This window comes from Crocodylus siamensis, chromosome 1, assembly GCF_052110815.1.
Source record: "Crocodylus siamensis isolate JL-2025a chromosome 1, ASM5211081v1, whole genome shotgun sequence".
Classification (NCBI taxonomy): Eukaryota; Metazoa; Chordata; order Crocodylia; family Crocodylidae; genus Crocodylus; species Crocodylus siamensis.
In genome coordinates this window covers 259,789,160-259,808,237 of record NC_143395.1, presented here as the reverse complement: position 1 = coordinate 259,808,237, position 19,078 = coordinate 259,789,160, and the positions used below count along the sequence as shown (strand labels likewise).

The 19,078-nt window shown below is 44.0% G+C and overlaps 1 protein-coding gene across 1 annotated transcript; it reads left to right on the top strand.

Annotated features, from left to right (window-relative positions):
- Positions 1–1,042: 1,042 nt before the first annotated feature.
- On the top strand, positions 1,043–15,801 carry SIK1 (salt inducible kinase 1). The gene is made up of 13 exons (XM_090061551.1): positions 1,043–1,336; positions 2,778–2,894; positions 5,346–5,409; positions 5,600–5,761; positions 6,054–6,178; positions 6,293–6,416; positions 7,476–7,699; positions 8,008–8,157; positions 8,880–9,002; positions 9,266–9,488; positions 10,619–10,894; positions 11,432–11,663; positions 12,937–15,801. The coding sequence occupies exons 1-13, from the start codon at positions 1,202–1,204 to the stop codon at positions 13,340–13,342; spliced, it is 2,361 nt and encodes a 786-aa protein (XP_089917677.1). The 5' UTR covers positions 1,043–1,201; the 3' UTR covers positions 13,343–15,801.
- The last annotated feature ends 3,277 nt before the right edge of the window (positions 15,802–19,078 follow it).

Here is a 19,078-nt window from a genome sequence, read left to right as displayed (position 1 = left end):
TGCTGCCCCCTTCCCTGAGAAAAACCTTGTTTTTTTCTTCCTTTCTTTTGAATGCCACAAGGAATCGGGCACACGGGGGCCTGTGCTAGCCCTCCTTTGTTTCACATGTGCCTGACCCTGCCCTGCATGGCACTGGGCCCCTAGCAGGGTGGGCAGGCCCACCACTCCGGGCCACCCTTCCACAGCCCCTGCCAGCGTTGCCTGGGCCGTAGGTGCTGGAGACTGCTCAGGGCTGGGGTTCCTCATGGTGGGGAGGGCAGGGGGCAATGGCTGGAGAAAGCCCCTCACAGGAGAAAGGGATGGCAATGGGCTCAGTCAGGGAGCGGGTTCATATTCCTGGTTTTGGGGGGGGAATTGGGAGGGAAAGTGTTAATGCCTCTGGTTCTGGTGAGAGGGAGGTGCAGGTAGTGCCCTGGCTGGGCTGTGGCAAGGAGAGGGTTAATGCCCCCAGGTTGGGGTGTGTGTGGCTGGGCTGTGGCAGGGAGCGGGTTAATGCCCCCAGATTGGGTGGGTGTGTGTGGCTGGGCTGTGGCAGGGAGCGGGTTAATGCCCCAGGCTGCGGAGGGTGGTGGTGGTTGGGCTCCGGCAGCCAGCGGGTGCAAGCTGAAGCACATTCCGGCACGCAGGGGGTTAAGGGCGGGCGAGCGCTCCGGGAGGCCGGGGATTCAGCAGCTCCGCAGCTGCGCCGGCAGGGGGCGAGCCCGGCGGGCTGACGAGACGGTCACGTGGCGCCCAGGCCCTGGGGGCTGAGAAGAGGACAGGGGGGAAGCGAGCCAGCCCCGCCCCCCCCTCCGGCTCGGCCCTGACGTCACCGCCCCCCAGTCTCCCGGGCGACAGCTCCCTCGGCCCCTGCGCGTCAGAACCCGCCCGGTCTCTTGGCAACGGCCCGGCTGTCTCGCTCTCTTTCGAGCGGCTGGGCGCTCGGGGCGCGCGTCTCGCTGGCGTCAAAGTGACGTCAATGGGTTCGGCTCGGCGTTGGAGGGCGGGGGGGTGAAGGAGGAGGAGGAGGAGGCGGGGCTGGCAGAGGGGGGCGGGCGTGTGGCGCGCGGCGGGGGGATCCCTCGTGCTCCCCGATCCCGGCACGCTCGCACCTCGCACACACACGCACACTCACACGCGGGCGGGCGGGCGCGCGGGGAGCTCGCGCGGAGGAGCGGAGCAGGGCAGTGGCAGTGGCCGCGCGCCGGCGGCAGCCCGAGCCATGGTCATCATGTCCGAGTACGGCCCGGCCGCACCGCGCCCGCTCCGCGTCGGCTTCTACGACATCGAGCACACCTTGGGCAAAGGCAACTTCGCCGTGGTGAAGCTGGCCCGGCACCGGGTCACCAAGACGCAGGTGGGGCTGGGACTGGGGCAGCCGCGGGGTTGCACCCGCTGCGAGGTGGGACGGTGCAAGCCTGGGGTTAGGCAGGTCGCCCATTCGGCAAGGGATGGGGTCAGACAGGCTCCCCCATGAAACACTGGGGCGAAGCAGGCGCTCCTGTGCCATAAGGGGTAGAGGTCGGCAGGCTGCCCCGCGCGGTAAGGGACGGGGTTAGACAGGCTTTCATTTCTCTTACAAGACTGGGGTAAGGCAGGTGAAGGATGGGGTTAGACAGGCTTTCCCTTGTCCCCTAGAGGACAGCGTTAGGTGGGCTGCCCCATGCAAGCCTGGGGTTAGGCAGGTACTCCCCTGCCACAGGGGTTGGGGTTAGGCAGGCTCCCTCATTCAGTAAGGGATGGGATTAGACAGGCTCTTCCATAGGGTTAGACAAACTCCCCTGTGCACTAAGGGACGGGGTTAGACTGGCTTACCCCCTTGCAAGACTGGGGTTTGGCAGATAAGGGACGTGGTTAGGCAGGCTCCCCCATGCAGTAAGGGACAGGGTTAGACAAACTCCTCCATGCAGTAAGCAATGAGGTTAGGCTTTCCCATGCAAGACAGGTTGGATAGGGGAGGGAAAGGGTTAGACAGGCTTTCCTATGCTACAAGGGACAGCGTTAGGCAAGCTCCCCTGTGCAGTAGGGATGGGGTTAGACACGCTACCCTGTGCAGTAAGGGATGGGGCTAGGCAAGCTCTCCTCTTGCAGTAAAGGCATACAGAATCCTAGCCTGGCTCCATCCCACAAATCCCAGTGACACGGCGGCTTTTGGTGGAGCAGGGGGACTCTGCATTTTAGGGGAGCCCCAGTGAAGGTAAAACAAGTTGGACATGCAGCCCTGTGTTGTGACACTTCAGTCCCCTCTAGCCCTACTTCTCTGGGGCTGAATTGTTTAACCCCCTCCCCTGGGGCTTTTTGAAGAGTTGTCTGGTGCTTTGCAAATTTAAAGCCAGTTCTGGAGTTTAAGGCAGCATAAAAAAGTGCCCTGTGGAGACGGGAGGCGCACCTGATTTCATTAACAAAATTCGGGAGCTGTTCAGAAGAGGCCGGTTCTGCACGTTCTTAAAATCCAGATGAACATTGGTTTTGTTGGTGGGTTTGTGAACTGGACTGGGTGACAGGTTTCCAAATCGAACCAGACAGCGTAGGAGAAAATAGATGGGAGGAAACTGTTGGGCATCAGCAGGAGATGAGTGATATTCCTCGGCTGTGTCTTGAGTAAGCGCTGATGTCTGCAGTTCTGTTCTTTCCCTCATGTAGGCTCTTTGCACAGGGTGTAAAGAAAATAAAACATACTGCAGTTTGCAAGAAGCGAAATCTGTTTTGTAGCCCTGAAGTTTTTAAAGGTGTATTTGTACTGTGAAAGATTCTGGCAGCTGAAGTAAATGGCTGGATTTATGTTTTTAAATCTGCAGGTTGCAATAAAGATTATAGACAAAACGAGGTTAGACCCAAGCAACCTTGAGAAAATTTATAGAGAAGTTCAGATAATGAAGCTTTTGAATCACCCTCACATTATCAAGCTTTATCAGGTAAGAGATCTGTTCTGATCCCTGCATGCATATTAGATGTACTTGTCTCCCATGGCTTTAGTTGCTACTGAACTTATCTTGCACGTGGTTTTAAATCAGATGTTTGCAGGGAAGGAATTCGCATTTCTGAAGCATTTAAAAGAGAATTAAATACGCATTGTTTTTAAGTTTCTTTAGTGTTCCTTGAACACTTACAGTACGGTTTGTCTGAGGTGGTTTTTAATTTTAAATATTAAAGAGCATTTGGTCAGAATTGCCCGGTTAGTTTCAGATTGAAGTTATTGGCTATTTGTGTTTCATTGGTAAACTCGCTGGGTTTTTTCCGTAATTGTTTTAAACTTTAGTTGATTGCCTAAATCTGTTTTATTTGTGAAGCTAAATATACATTTTTAGCTTTGTTTAAAGGCTGTAAGTCTATGAAGTACATAAAGTAATATACATTTGTCTGCCCCTCATGTACATCATAAATGGAAAGCTTTTAAAAATTTTTGTAAATGTAATGAAAATTCTGTTACACACTTTTAAAAGAGAACTCAAATATCTTGAGAAGTCTCAGAAAATAAATTTATTTTGTTCCACTTGTGTTAGTTTTGGAACCTGATAAAAATGTTCTCCTATGTTTTTCTGCACATATATTTATTTAAAGTTTTGTTCAGTTGTGTTTCAGTACATATTTATATACAAAATAGCATTGTACAGAAAACAGGATCACAGCTGTCTGGTGAGCAAGGGCTGCTGTGCAAATACTAAATACTTGCTCTGATTGGCATTTGGTGCAGGTTCCCTGTAATCATCTTAAATAGTGCCGTGGGGATTTGCAAAGATGGGATATCGCAATCAGTCAGGGTCTACTTGTGAAGGGAAGAGGGACAGGTGACTGGATTAAGAAATCGAGCAGCAGGTCTGGAATTCGGTGGGAAGTAGCAAGTGCCATTATCAGAAAGGACTCTTGGAAAGCTGTAATTAACATGTAAGGTAGAAGAGCCAGTAAGGCAGGTACTTCAGTGAAGCATTATTTTTAAAGAGCTTGGCACACCAAGAGTACTTGACATTTATATTCCAAATACTTCTTGTTTTGATGGTTAGTGCCTGACGTCACTGTTGCCCATAGGACAGTTCAGGGTACAAAGATGCTTTGTAATATTATTGGTAATTTCACTTTGGTGAAACAATGCAAGTGAATGTGCTGTTACCACGCTTTAGAAAATCAGTTTAAAATTTCATGTTGTTGAACCAAATCAGTTAACCAAACATGACATGGGTAGCAAATCAAAATTTCTTGTTAGTTGAATTTTCTTTTTCTCATTGTTGTTGCTGCTTTACCTGTTCAGTGGAGTCTGAGAAGTAGGGATGGAATGAAATGACATATCAGTGTAGGGTGTGTGTTCTTGTTCTATTTCGTCATTGTTTTAGTTTCAGCACAGCATCTCGTTTTTGTTCAGCTGGCAACTTTCCCAGAATACTTTTCTTTGGGTTTTTGTTGTTGTTGTTGTTGTTTTAACTGGAAACCTCTTTTCCTTTTCTCCTTATTTTATTTATTTTTTTCATTATATTATGTTTGTACATGGAGAGAAGAATGAAAGGCACCCCAGGCATTGTCTCTTTTTTTTTTTGTAGAAGTTTGAAAATGTATGGAGTATTGACATCTGCTTGGTTACTAATGTTTTATAAACTATACTACCTTAGGAGCAAAGAATGCAATTATTTTCACCACCTAGCTGTTCAGTATTTTAGCTAACTTATAGCAAATCTTTCAGAAAGATTTAAACTAGTAACACATTTTTAAAACTAAATCAATGCCAGATCAATAAATGACCTTTTGACTGCTTATTGACAGTTGCTATCAACACATATCGAACAATACAGTTGCACAAACAGCATGCTATTGTTGCTGGCCAGGCAGAGCTATCATCTTCCGGGGTTTTTTGTCATATCCAGTAGCAAGTGGGATTCGGGTATTTGATATTGCCTCGTCAGGTTTTTTTTCTGAGTGTAAATATCAGCTTTGCTGTCCGTACGTGCTAGTCTTTCGTAGAAGGTCCTTGAATTTTGGCAGCCTGTTTTTAAACTTTGTGTCCTGGAATGATCTATGCTGATTGCTTCAATTACGACTACTTTTTTACCAGTGCAGCAACAAAAAAGGTTCCATAATGGTATATAAAATTGAAATACTTTATTAATCTATTTTATGGAAATTAGATGGCATGGGGGAGAGAAGAAAAAGAAATGTAGGAAGCAATTTTGTGTGTTTAGGGGTATAAAAAAATTATCTTTCTGAATTGCATCTTATATGGAAGGAGTACTGTGATGCCTTTACTGCCTACAATAGTTGTAGATAGTAGCACTGATAAGTTATCGAGTTATCGATTCTACCCCTCCATTCCCCCCCCCCCCATCCAACTGTTTTCAGGGATCTGGTTTAGTAACATGACCTCCCTTCTGTCTTGACAGGTTATGGAGACAAAGGACATGCTTTATATTGTTACTGAATTTGCAAAAAATGGAGAAATGTTTGGTAAGTTCCCATTTCCACAAATAATAGTTCTTTTAGTTTTAGAAAGCATTCCCTTATTGCTGGCATTCATGTAGGGTATTAATGTTTAGTTGGATATCAAATACCAAGAAGTGAATGCAGCTTCTTCAGGATAATGAAAACTTAACCTTATCTGTGTTTAATTCTTGTGCTTATTGATATGATCCTGCAGATCATTTGACTTCCAATGGGCATTTAAGTGAAAGTGAAGCTCGGAAGAAGTTTTGGCAGATCCTTTCAGCAGTGGAATACTGTCACAGCCATCACATAGTGCACAGAGACCTCAAAACTGAGAACCTCCTCTTAGATGCCAACATGAACATCAAGTTAGCAGGTAAGACAGTTAAATAGTCATTGTATAAGCCATGGAAAACATGATATATTACTGAATGTTACTTCTCCAGTGTGACAACTGGATTATCCTATAAGTGAATTTAAAAAAAGATTTAAGCTCAGTATTTCTCTGAATTATATCTACTTTCCAAGCAAAAAAACCAAAAAAAAGCTAGGCAAAGATCCTCCATGAAATAAATCCACTCTCCCTCCCTTTTTTTCCCCTTTGGTTTTAAAATATTAACGTGGTATGTAATAAAGAAGTCTTACTCTGGATTTTTGCTTTCCCTCAGACTTTGGGTTTGGAAACTTCTACAAATCAGGAGAACCCCTCTCTACCTGGTGTGGAAGCCCACCTTATGCAGCTCCAGAGGTTTTTGAAGGCAAGGAATATGAAGGCCCTCATCTTGATATCTGGGTAAGCTTTGGGTTCCACAGTGTTCTTGTTTTTATGCTTTGTTTAACACTGGGTTTTCATGACTGCTACCTATTCTTTGGTGACTTATGTGCTTGTGTCGTTTTCTGTTGACAGAGCCTTGGTGTGGTGCTGTATGTCCTCGTCTGTGGTTCTCTCCCTTTTGATGGACCCAATTTGCCAACCCTGAGACAAAGAGTGCTGGAGGGACGATTCCGCATCCCCTACTTCATGTCCCAAGGTACATTTTTAGAACGTTGGCACTAGAAAAGGGGTTACTAGCAGGAGGGTGATGAATAATCTTCTTGCATAAGCATCTTTTCTTCTTTTTATCTTTCATGCAGTTGCCCAATACTTTGTCTCTCTTGTGGCTTTCAAGCACAGTTTCTTTCTTACTGTACTTGTAGCATAGCGTATATCTGTTACATAACATACACCCAAACAGTTACCTTTTCCTTTCTTAGAATATCAGTATGGGTTGCTAAAATGATGATTCATCCATACCCTAGCTGAGGAAATGACCTTTAAAAAAATAAACACCAAAAAAGGTGTTAATGAAGTCGAGCATGGTATTCTAACTAGGCACAAGGAGTATATTTTAAAATGTGACATATGCTATTGAGAAGATCAGAAGCAGTGAGACCTATCATTACATTGAGTTTATTTTATTTTTACAAGACCGTTAAAAAGAACTGATGTCTGTTGTGAAGTGTATTTTAACTCCTCCGATAATTTATACAGCTACACTTAATTCTCCCTTTAAGCTTAAGGGATACTATTGTGATCTGGACCTTACCTCTTAACCAATTTTAATCTTAAACTGCTGCAGATTTTTTATTACTCACAAATAAACAATAATATGCTGTAGCATTAGTAGGCTCTATGCCACATTCAGCCCTATTTTAAATGGATTAATCATCTATAGAATTGCACCCACTTAGCACTGGTCTGAATTTGGCACTGCTTCCAGGCAAAAGTCCAAAGGCTGCTTAAGAACTGTAGGTTTCTTATAATGTCACTTCTTGCAGCGACATTGCTGTTATGAAATTTATATGGGCTTGGTTAGTGTTTTTGATGTTAGGGTCTTGCTTATGCAGTTTTCAGTATCTGCATAGTCAGACCTGCATCAGCTGATTAGAACCTCTACTACACATCTTCATAGATATTAGATGCAAAGAAGCTGAATAAACTTTCTATAAGCAGTAAACTACAGCTATAAAATAATTAGAAGCTTCTTGTGAGTGGCTGGATTCTTAATTTTACCACTTGTTAATGGCTTTTTTTCCCCCCACTTGTCCAGACTGTGAAACACTAATTCGACGGATGCTGGTTGTGGACCCAACCAAACGAATTACCATTGCCCAGATAAAGCAGCACAAGTGGATGCAAGCAGACCCTTCTCTTCAGCAGCAGCAGTCTTTGTCCTTCTCCGTGCAGAACTACAACTCCAATCTGGGAGACTATAATGAGCAGGTTCTTGGAATCATGCAGGCTCTTGGTATTGACAAACAGAGAACAATTGAGGTGAGCTTTAGGTCATTCCACTGGTATGAAATACTTGTGTCCCTTAGATGCTTGTTCAGGGACTAACAGAGTGCTAATAGTTGCTGACAATGCTTGCACGGAAATTGGCTCCTCAGGAAAGGGCAAGAGGTTAACCACACCTCCGCTCATGCATATATGCTTAAAGATTTACCTTGAGTTGAAGCTACTCAGCATTGTTTACTTATTGGATGTGATGATGTTTTGAAAATTAGTTGCCCTGTTGTTGCTCTTTATGTTCTTTAAAGGTGGTTTATCTGTAGTTTAAACATCCTTTTCACATCTTCTAGTCACTACAAAACAGCAGCTACAATCATTTTGCCGCAATTTATTACCTTCTGTTGGAGCGCCTCAAGGAGTACCGAAGCAGCCAGGTGTCAAATCGTCCAGTGACTGGCCGTCGGCAAAGGCCAAGGAGTTCGGAGCTCAGCAACATTGAAGTAATACAGTCTACTGTAAACCTTTGTACTGTTGATATTCTCTCCTTTGCTGTATTTAATTTTATTCATCAAATGCTTTTGCCCATAATATTACAGGAAACTACAAGGTGTGACCATAAGGGTCCTCTGAGTCAGTTTAATCTTTCTGTCCTGTACCCAGAGGACATGGCAGGCTGTTCTTCAGCAGGAGGTTGATTGAATACTAATGGCCCATTTCCTAACACAGTAACTTTCTGTAGGTCACAGTCCAAAGAATAGTCTCCCTCCAGTGCTGGTCAATAATGGGCTAAGTTATGAGGCTTCTGATTGGAAATTTGTCCTTTCAGAAATACAAGCTGCTTCTGACATCTTGTTGAATGCAAATCAGATGTTTCATGAGCCAGTCCTGATTTCTTAAAGGGACTCAGTAACAAAAAAGAAGGTGATCTGGGTGTCCTCAGCCTGACACAGTGGAGAATAAGGAGGTCTGGATTCTATATCCACCTCTGCCACATACTTCCATTGTCACTTCTGATTGTTTTCTTAAACTTTATTCTTTTAGCTCCCCATTTAGGACAGAGAACACTACCTCTGTGTTTTAAGGGTACACTTATTAATTTTTGCCAAATGCTCTGAGAAGCTTGGGTGGAGGACATATAGATACCCAATGTGCCAGTAATATTTGAAAAATTGATAGGATTTGCGGTTTATCTCATATCTTGCCTATATCTTTTTGCCTTCAGATGCCTCAGGACAGTCTTGCAAGTGAATCCCTGAGATCATCTCTGCTTTACCAGCAACCTCAGAACCTGATTCAGTCATCCTTGCAGGGAGAAATGGATTGTGACATGAACAATCCATTACAGGTTGGTGCTTTCAGCTAAATATCATCCAGGTGTTCTTATTCAGTTAATTTGACATGACAAAGGTTTTACCTCCAGCTGTTCTGCTTCTCAGTTTCATTTCGTTAAACATTCAGATGTATAGTGCCATAATACCCTTTTAACAGTAGGCATAATAAAGGCCTGGTACATGGCCCTGCAAAGCACAAACAAATAATGAGACTGTTTTCATAGAAATAAATAAATGGCTCTTTGCTAATTTTCTATGTTGTATTGTTTTTTTGCAGCCAGTGTTCTTTCCTGTAGATCCCAGCTTCAGTGGTTTGTTCAGGAATCGCTCCATCTCTCCCAACAGCCTTCTGGAAACCACCATTAGCGAGGAAGTGAGACAGGAGAAAGACCTGGAGGAGGAGATTAAAGCCTACAACCCCCTTCATATTCCCAATAACACCAGCAGGAGGCACACGCTAGCTGAAGTCACTACTCATTTCTACCAACATACCCCTCCATGTAAGTCCTTCAGGGGAGAAGGTCTCTGAGGTACAAACTGAGTGGACTGCTGTGACCATCCTAGTAGAAGCCAGGACACAGCAAATGTCAGTAGATGCTAGTTTTGCAGCTATGCTGACTTAAGATAGAAGGGGTCAAACAGTGACTCATCTGTTCTATGCACTCTCCAGTTATTTCTTTCTTTAAATGTATGCAGCTTTTGAAAATTCTTAAAGACGTAGCCATTTAGTACCCATGTATTTTGAAAGTGAAGTGTACTTAATTTAAGCCATGCCCTTTTAGATCAAGTTAAATCCCAGGTCCTGTGGATTTTGGTGAATGTGCGACTCTACTTCAGTGTTGCCATTGACTTCTGTTAGAGCAGGATCAGGTCCTGATGTAACTCTCCCTCCTGCCCCAAAGTAACAGAGTTATAGCCCTAGATTACACACAGCCTACTGCTGCACTTCCAGGCTGTGTCCAGGTTAGCATGGACGTTTGATTTCCCAGGGACAACTAACGGTGTTGCAACTTGTGCTGCTGCTAGTTGTCCCTAGGGAACACCCGTGCCACATGTACTCTGGTGTGTGACAGGTTACCCTGAGTGGGGTAGGGGAGACAAGGGCCAACAAGTTGGCTGGCCCCAGCAGTTGTACCCAGGGTCCTGCAAAGGCTGCAGCAGCGGTGGTCCTGCTGCTCTGAGCCTGTCTGGCAGCCACAGTGTGGCTCCGGCCAGCCAGGCTCCAGTTCTGAGCAGCACATGCTGCGCTGGCATGCACCGCTCTGCTTTTTTTTTTTTTGCATGGGGTTGTTTTGTTTTGTTTTTTGACCTCTGGATATCCAGGGGTTAAAAAAAAACCAAACCCTTGTGCTGCTGCTGCTCCCTTGCAGTGTGGAGAACACCTGACCATGTAGTATGTAGCACTCATCTGGACATGGCCCCAGGGCCTAAATTTCACACTGCCCTGTGCTGCTGCCTGTGCCACTTGCAGTGTGCATGCTGCAAACTGGCCACCCTTGTTCTGGAATAATCGTTCTAGTCTGACAGCTGTGGTTGGTTGCAGTGTACAGGGAGAGATATAAGAAATTTTTGTTTCTTCCTCTGCTTGTTTCAGAAACATTCGCTGATCTTCCTCCCTTCCCTTCTGTAGGTATAGTCATTTCTTCTTCAGCAAGCCCCACAGAGGGAACAAGTTCAGACAGCTGCCTAACTTCATCTTCAAATGAGGGCCCGGTGGCTCTGAGCAGCTGTTTGGCAGATCAAGTAATGACAGGTAACCCAGCCACAGCCAGGATGACATCGCCATTTCTGACTTCTCAGTCCGATACTCCAGTGTTGCAAGCTCAGGGCTGTATGGGAGGTGCTGCTTTGCTGCCTCTCAGCTTCCAGGAAGGAAGGCGAGCATCTGATACCTCATTAACTCAAGGTAATTCCTTTCTTGCTCTATAGTTGAAGAGGCACACATTTCCAAGTAGTAACGTAGAGTGGCATTTGGGAGTTCCTGTTGCACCAGTTACCATAAAACTAGAGCATTAAAAGTGATTTCAGGAATAAGCCACCTATGCTAGTGTTTTCCCAAGTGGTTCCATGTGTTAGTGTAGCATTTCTCATTTCTGCGCTAGGTATTCTAGGCTTCCCACTTCTTTACTTTAATAATGAACCAGTATGAAATTGCTGCCTTCCTCCTATTTAGCTCTGCACATGTCAGAAAATAGTAGAACAGGAGGTGCCCCAGAGCAGCCTTGTATTTGCATGAGCTTTGTTGCTCATGAGTAGGGTGTGTAGGTGAATGTGAACGGACAGGAATCTTGTCTGTATTGCCCTAGGTCTCACTGTAGTAGACTTAACATGGCTGCTCAGACAGGTTGGGAACTGCTGCTTCACAAAGGGAGTTATTTAGCACCCAGTTGCAAAGCTTTATTGAGGAGAAATAAAAAGGGCTTGTTTCCTTTGTCTCCCACAGGCTTGAAAGCATTTAGACAGCAGTTACGGAAGAGTGCTAGAGCCAAAGGCTTCCTTGGTCTGAATAAAATCAAAGGCTTTGCTCGTCAGGTCTGTCAATCCTCATCAGCTCGGGCAGCACGAAATGGCATGAGCCCTTTCCAGCATTCACAGCAGAACACCTGCATGTACAGCAGTGGGGGAAGCAGCCGAGAGAGCAGAAGCCTTCTCGAAGAGGTGCTCCAACAGCAGAGGTGAGTGTCCATTTGGCAACAGGGCCCAGTCCAATTATGGCACTGATATGTAATGTGTTTATGTTGCTCTCTCAACTATGCAGCAGGTGATACACAGTTGTTGAACTTGTACTTTAAAGTAGCCTGTTTTTTGCAGTATTTTCATTTTAGGAAATGAGGTTATTGTCCGGTAGTTGGAAAAAGAGGTTGAGGGCTAGGGCTGAAAGGTTCTTTTCCTGGTTCTTGCTTTGTGACAGCAAATGGGCCACTCTGACTTCTTCGTAACATCCCTTATGCTAATGATGCTCAGCCTGTTGGCTCTGCGGGCCAAATGAGTGGCACAGGGCTGATCTGTGAGTGGGATTGGACTCCGTGTTCCATGATTGGGCCTACAGGCCCAGATCCAGACTGGGCTGTCCCCACTTAGCCCTGTGTGCCAGTATTGGGACCCAAGGATCCTGCACTGCTTCCACCCAGTTCTGCATGTGGAGATCATGCTCCAGGTTCCTGCACTTGCTTGTACCTGATCCTGCATATGGGCATCAGGCTTTGAGGCCCCACACCGTGTGTGCCAGGATCAGGCACTGTACTTCCCTGCTCACCAGATCCTGTGCATAGGGCAACAGTCTACAGGGCTCCCCGTGGACCCATGGAGAGTTCTGCAGGCTGAATGCCCCAGAGCCGGGGGCCAGATTTGGCCCTTGGGCCAGCGGTTGAGCACCCCTGTCTTATGCCTTTGTGCAGTTTGTGTAATGCTGACATGTGGCTTCACAGGAATCTAGGAGTCTAAATCTAATGTTTTGAAATTATGGAGTGAGAAGCCCTGCATAATGCAAAGGCAAAACATCATTTCTTCCTATCACAAGCACTGTTTTTGTTTGGGGATAGATGCTTTCCTTCTTTCCTGTTTATTTTCCCATGGCTAGAAGATAGGGCCTTGTGATCTGGAAAAGTTGCATTCCACAAATGTGGCACAGTTCCAGTGGCTTTAGATCTCATGTTTGGTGGCCACTCTTAGTTTTCATAGAAGCAAGATGGAAAACTGAGCACCAATATCCTTAGTCACTAGAATAGTATGTTCCTTAGTTGATGAATTGTGAGCACATCATTCGGTTGTGATTTTTTTTTTCCCCCCCCCAAAGATTCCCACATTTCCGTTTGGTGTGACTGACCTGTACAAGCCACTGTACATGAACCAAACAGTTGAGAAGTGGTTGGGATAGTGCTGCATAGAAAACCTGGAACTCCCAAGCAATAAGTGTTAATTTCCTTCCCTCTTGACTTTTTTGTTCAGAATGCTCCAGTTGCAGCATCATCAGTTGTTCCAGCCTGCTCAGGTGTCTGCAGCGCACTGTGTTCCCTCCTCTGACAATTCTAGCACCTGCAAAACATCCAATTCCCTTTTGCTGTCAGAGCTTCAAAGGGAAAACTCCCTCGAACTGGCCTTTGGTGGCAACCATCAGCTGCTTCAACCTCACCTCTTTGGGCTTAGTGTCTCACCAGTGTCTTCAGCTGCTCACCTTTTAGACACCCACCTGTTTATCAGCAGCGATGTCTCTCCAATCGCCACAACCTTCTCTCACCCGCAGAGTTTCTCTGTGCAGTCTGCAGGTTATGATGCAGTCGCACTGCAGCATGTGGACTGTGAAATGGAGGACCTCACTTCAAACCAGCTGGGGAACTTTGTCTTGGTTAAATGAGAGTTTCAGCTACTACAGAGCTCACCTCTCTTTTGCAAAGGACTTTCACCATTGTTCCATGGCTAGCTGGCATTGTGTGAAGGATTGACTCTTGGAAGCAATAAATTTTGAAGTATGTGAAGAAGCTGTCTCAGAAAGCTAAGAACTTTATAGAACTGAAACAAGCAATATGTATGTCTTTTGGCTTCTACTATTCTTGCACTGAACAAATATGAATAGAAACTGAAAGAAACAAAACATTTTTTGAAGAAAAATAATGATAGGGGTTAGGGTGGGACATGTGGGGGCAGGGCGGCATGTAGCCGGGGAAGAACTCTTTGGTACTGTATTCAAGTCAGACCAACGCAGCTTTGCTTTTATGCAGTACAGCTGTCAGTTGTGGTGACATAACAGGGGAGAGGCTTTTCAAAGAAGGGACCAGAGCCTCCCCTTTTCACAATATTTGTTTATGGGTTTGTGAAGACGATTACCTCTTTAAAAAAAATAGTGGCATGCAACATTATGCAGTGATAGGAGGGAAAAATGGAAGCATTGCCATTTATTTTTATGTAGTTGATGCTTATTTTATTTTAACAACTCCTACTCCCCAAAAACACTTATGCTTTAAATGAAAACTGTGAAATTTTTGCTTGATATATTGGCTGGAAGAGCTAAAAATATTCTAATTGTTAGCAAAGAAGCAATTAATCTCTTGGAAATGTATCCCCTGATATCAGGATCCAGATTGCATAGTGTCTGGGGGTATTTTTATTGTTTGTTCTAAATCTTTAGGAATGTCTGTTTTTGTCTTGTGCTCGCTCTTCCCTCTTTTTTCTTCTCCCCACCTTTTTTTTTAAATAATATTTTCTCATGTTCCTGCAAAAGCACTGGGGATAGAAACAGTTGTATTAGTGGGACAAAGGGGATGGTTTTTGTTTTACCCCCTGCCTCCCACTCTCACCCCAGGGGTTGCCTTCAAAGTTGTCTGAGGGGTATTTCTTAGTGCTGCATATTTTATTTGCGCTGCTAATTAAGTTTGAATGCATTTCATTATCAGGGTCCAAATAGAACTGACTCTTGGGGAAATGTGCAATATTGAGGTTATAATCCTGTACTGACAAAGACAAAAAGAATAGGGTAGAACAGAATTTTACTCTAAATGAGTACAGCTATTTCTGAACAAAACTGTATTAAACTGAGTGAAACAGCACAATCTTTAGGTGTGTGGGTTTTTCTTTTTTTGGTTTTATTTTTTTGTTCTATTTGTTTGACACATTAGCAAAAATGAGATTTTTGATTAGGTAAGTGTTTTTATGTATGGGTTTTAATACTGTATATCTATATAAATAGGAAGCAGAAAACAATATATACACTACTTATTTTTTATATTTTGTAATATGCTTATATTGAGTTTTGTGGTGTAAAACTCCCACTGTGGCAGAGCATGACTTCTGTTGGTATCAATGGAAGTTACACATGGGTATAAAGGGGAGAATAGACCACAGCCCCTACAGGAACTTGTGGGGGTCAGGGTCAAACTTTGGTGGCAGGTGAGTAAGTAGAGAACCAGGTTGGTCAAAAGTTACTAATTGAATGTCAGGAAATAGTTTAATTCTATCTCAGTGCTTAAAGGACCCCTCTCTTTAGTGTGACACAGGGTGCCTTCAAGTTATCTTGGCTTCTTGCAACCTGCAGTATTACACATTTAAAAAAATATTTTTTTTAAAAAAGCCAAAGATTGACCAGGTTAATTGGTGGGAGGGGAAGGGTTAAACGTGTCACGTAGCTCCATGTCTGTGGCTTTTCATAAATAATCTTTTTATCTGTGTGTCCATATGGATGTATCTCTAGCTTGCCACTGCTGCTGTGTGCTGGGGAAACTTCAAGGTGAGGGGGTTGGGTCTCCAAATGGTGGTTACCTTGCATCAGAAAAAACGCCCAAGTCTCATGTGAATTTTCAAGGTGGTTGAGGGAAAAAACTGCATGCAAGAGTGAGGCGAGAAGGCTGAGAAGAAGCTAACCTGTCAGAAAGCAGCAACTTTGCCTTCAGTTTCACAAGGGGTAGCACATTTAAAAGCAAAATTGTTTCTCTTCAATATTTGCATTGTTTTAATGCTATGGATCAAAAGGCCACAGAAACAATCTTTTGTTTCCTGTTCTAAGCAATGACAAGCACTTTACTTTCATAGTATTTTTTCCTTCTCCAATTGCTGTATAACCTCTTTGGAATTATTCCTGGAGCAAGAAGAGGTCATTTTTAATGTTTGTTTTTTGTAGATTTCTTGACAGTGCTGTTCTGCAGACTGCAATGCAATAGGATATTTAAAGACACTATGTGATTGGTTTGATTAAGATGTATAGTTTTATTTTTTACCATGACTGAACAATCATTTTATTTCTTATGTTAAAATGAGAAATTACACCAAAATGATTAATTGATGTGTTTTATTTAATATTTAAATAAAAATGTTTTAAAATCATTCTTGTTTAGCCTTTATTGTATTTGCTCTTGCAACCCTGCATAGTGACGTAAGATCCACCTGGCTCTGCGAAGTATGTGTGTGTCAGACTCCCTTAAAAACCCAAGTCTGTAGAGCATGCCTGATTTCTTGTGTTACACTACTAAATAAAGAAGAATGGCTAGTACAGAAAGTAATGGGACAGAAACCTTTCACCTAGAGGTAATCTGTCTGCATCCAGCCTGTGTCAGTAGTAAGCCAGTGATAGTATCAGACCTTAGTAGGGCTAGAATGAAAATGGTCGTGTGTAGTTTTTAATTTTCAACAGACTATTTTTCTTTCCCTGACACCTTAATCTAAAGAGGTCCCAGAGAGCACAGAAGAATCTAGACTCCATGGAAGTTCCTGTGACTGTCTTCCTCTAATTGGAAACTTTTGAACTCAAATACCCATTTTAAAAATAACTATTTTAAAGGTAATTTTAAAAAAAGGTACAGGCTTAACTAGACTAATGGTACATCTACACTGCAGACCACAGTGTAGTGTGGAGATACTAGTGGCATCAAGCTGGGAAGAACTGCAGCAGGAGCTGGTGCTTCTGCCAGTCGCTTTCTGATCGTATTTGGCAGGAGGTACGCAGCCCAGCTTCATCTGGCCCCAGTAGTGGCACTCGCAGCCAGGTGGTTGAGAACCACTGCCCTAAGGACAGGAGAATTCACTGATAGGCTGACAGAGCACACGGTATTTGTATGCTTATGTATTGGGTGAGACTTGTTCCCAGTCAGATATGGTCTGCCCTTTTTAAAGAGTATAATTTAATTTCCTGTCAATCCAAGAGAGGAAAAAGATATGAACTAGGAGAAATCAGGTCACTTTGAAAGATGTCATTCAGTATTTTACCTTCATTCCACTTGCAACAGTCCCAATCATATCACTACAAGTTTCTCACAGAGGAAAAAGTCAAATAGTGCGTTATTTCACTGTCATTCCTATCTCAGTGGTGTAAATCAGGAGTAATTCTTTTGTACATAATTGAAAATCTTTGTGTAAGAGACAGAAAAATGAAATCTATTGCAAGGGAGGCAGGGGGTTATTTTTTAACGTGTAGACAAGTCAATTGCACTGCTGCTGTTATATGCTGTTGGGGTGGCGGGGGTGATGGTGAAGAAAAATGTTAACCGTCTGGTAAATTTACTGAATAAGGAGTTACCTAGGAAGCTGAGGCAGTACAACAGTAGTTCTCAACAGGGGGATCACCGAATACCAGGAAGTTCCAATTGCCGTAATGGCCACAGGAGAAGCACTCACATCACGGCCCTGTCAGAGTTTAACAAACCTGCGAACTCTGCTAACTACCTGTCATCAACTATCTCCGACAAGACACGAGAAGAAGAAGCAGCAGAAAGTTATGGAATGGTGCCCTCATTCTAAAGAGGTTGAGAACCCCTGTACCTAGAGCTAGTTTTAAATGTGCTTTCTTGGGTACTGAAGTAGTCTTGCCAAAAAGTGCTTTACTGAAGCAGTCTCACCAGAGGTGTTACAAGTCAGCTGTGTGCCCGGGACAATTGTAATGCATGAAAGTGGTGGCAACTTCTGACAGCCGCTGTGCCCCACCAGTGCATGTGTGTGGCTGCAGCTACAGTGGTAGCTGCAGGAGGTGGAAACATAGCTACTGTTTTTCCTCTCCCTGCCTCACTGGCACCTGAGGTTGCTGTCCTAGTTGCTTTGCCACTGAGTCTGGCCATGAGAAAGTGTTTGATATGGGCTAACTCACCTACATTAAAGACTAGCTCCGTGGGAACCTCTGCTTTATGCTACAGTGGGTGCATCTACACAAGACGCTAAATGCAAGGTAGATTATTTCTACTGCACATTAGTGTATCGCAATGAAAGCTGTGCTATTGAGCTAATGCACAATAGAAGTAGTCTACTGTGCATTAGCATCACTTAAAGGGCAGATGCTGACACTACTGTGCAGTAGCACTGGTTACTGTGCATTTAACGTGCAGTAACCACAGCTCATTAATGCAAATGTATACATGCCCCATGTGGACATAACCTAATGCAAGTGGTAGCAGCTGTAAGACCATTTAACGGAGCTGCTTCTCAGTTGAGCTGATGTTTGAAGTCAGTCATGGGTAAAGCCTGTCAGGAGAAAGCTGGGGCTTGCTCCAGATAATTGGTTTTGCTAAAAAATTACCAGCATATCTCATTCTCAGCGGGAATGAAGCCAAGGAGCCTCTCAGCTGTGATAACTTGTGGGTGAGAAGGATGGTGTACTAACTGTCCCCCATTCTTTCTGATGAGTTTGAAGATGGATGTTCATATTTACTATGTGGGGTCCAGGGAGAAAACATGGGCATATAGCAGCAGAAAGGGAAAGAGGCTGGGAACAGGAAGAGAAACTGGAGATAGGAATATGGAGAAAGGGTAGAAAGGCAAGGAAATGAGGGGCCAGGTAATTCAGGGGCCCTAACTGCTCCACTGCCTGAAGTGTGGTACCTATTGAAGTGTCCTATGCATCAGGTCTTTATGTTGAACACTTTACTTGACTGAAGGGCTCAGCATTGACTCTTGCTTCTGATTTCCCCCAAACTCCACAAAAGATAGCTTCTCTTTCACTGGGAGATGAGGAAGAAGTCATATACCTCATGAAAGGCCATGAGAGTGATGAGAAGATGTACTTCAGGTGGAGCAGCAGGATTGCTCCTGCTTTCAGCTGGTGAGATGCTGCCAACTCTAGCCTGTCAATGTTGTGCATGTATATGCACTGGCACTTGAGAAGAAGCTGCAGCTTTTGCACATACATATAGAACTGGGGTACCGGGAGGGGTGTGGAGGGGCAGGGAGTACATTTGCTGATAAGTGCCATGTGGGGGACACCCCCCCCCAAAAAAAACCAACTTAAAAATCTAAATTAATTTGGCAAATATAATTATAGCCAAGAAAAGGAAGAAAATGTTCTGAAAAGTCAACGTTTTGTTTTGAAAATGCCAAAATGAAATATGTTGAAATGACTTTGTCTCTTTGAAATTGACCTAAATCCTCTGAAAAGGGTAAGAAGAAATAACCTAACAGTGAAACAAAATATGTTAGACCCGATGGGAACAAACTATAAATTATTTTTCTTTCTGCTTCAGCCAGTGAGCTGCAGTTCTTTTATTTGCAGAGGGCTGTGCACATTTGCCACTTCCCCTCCACTTGTGCAGCAGACTTCCAAATATGTTGTGCAGCCATTCACCTGTGATCTGACTGCATAAACATTTCGCACTGTTGTGCCCATTATTTGTAAATCTCT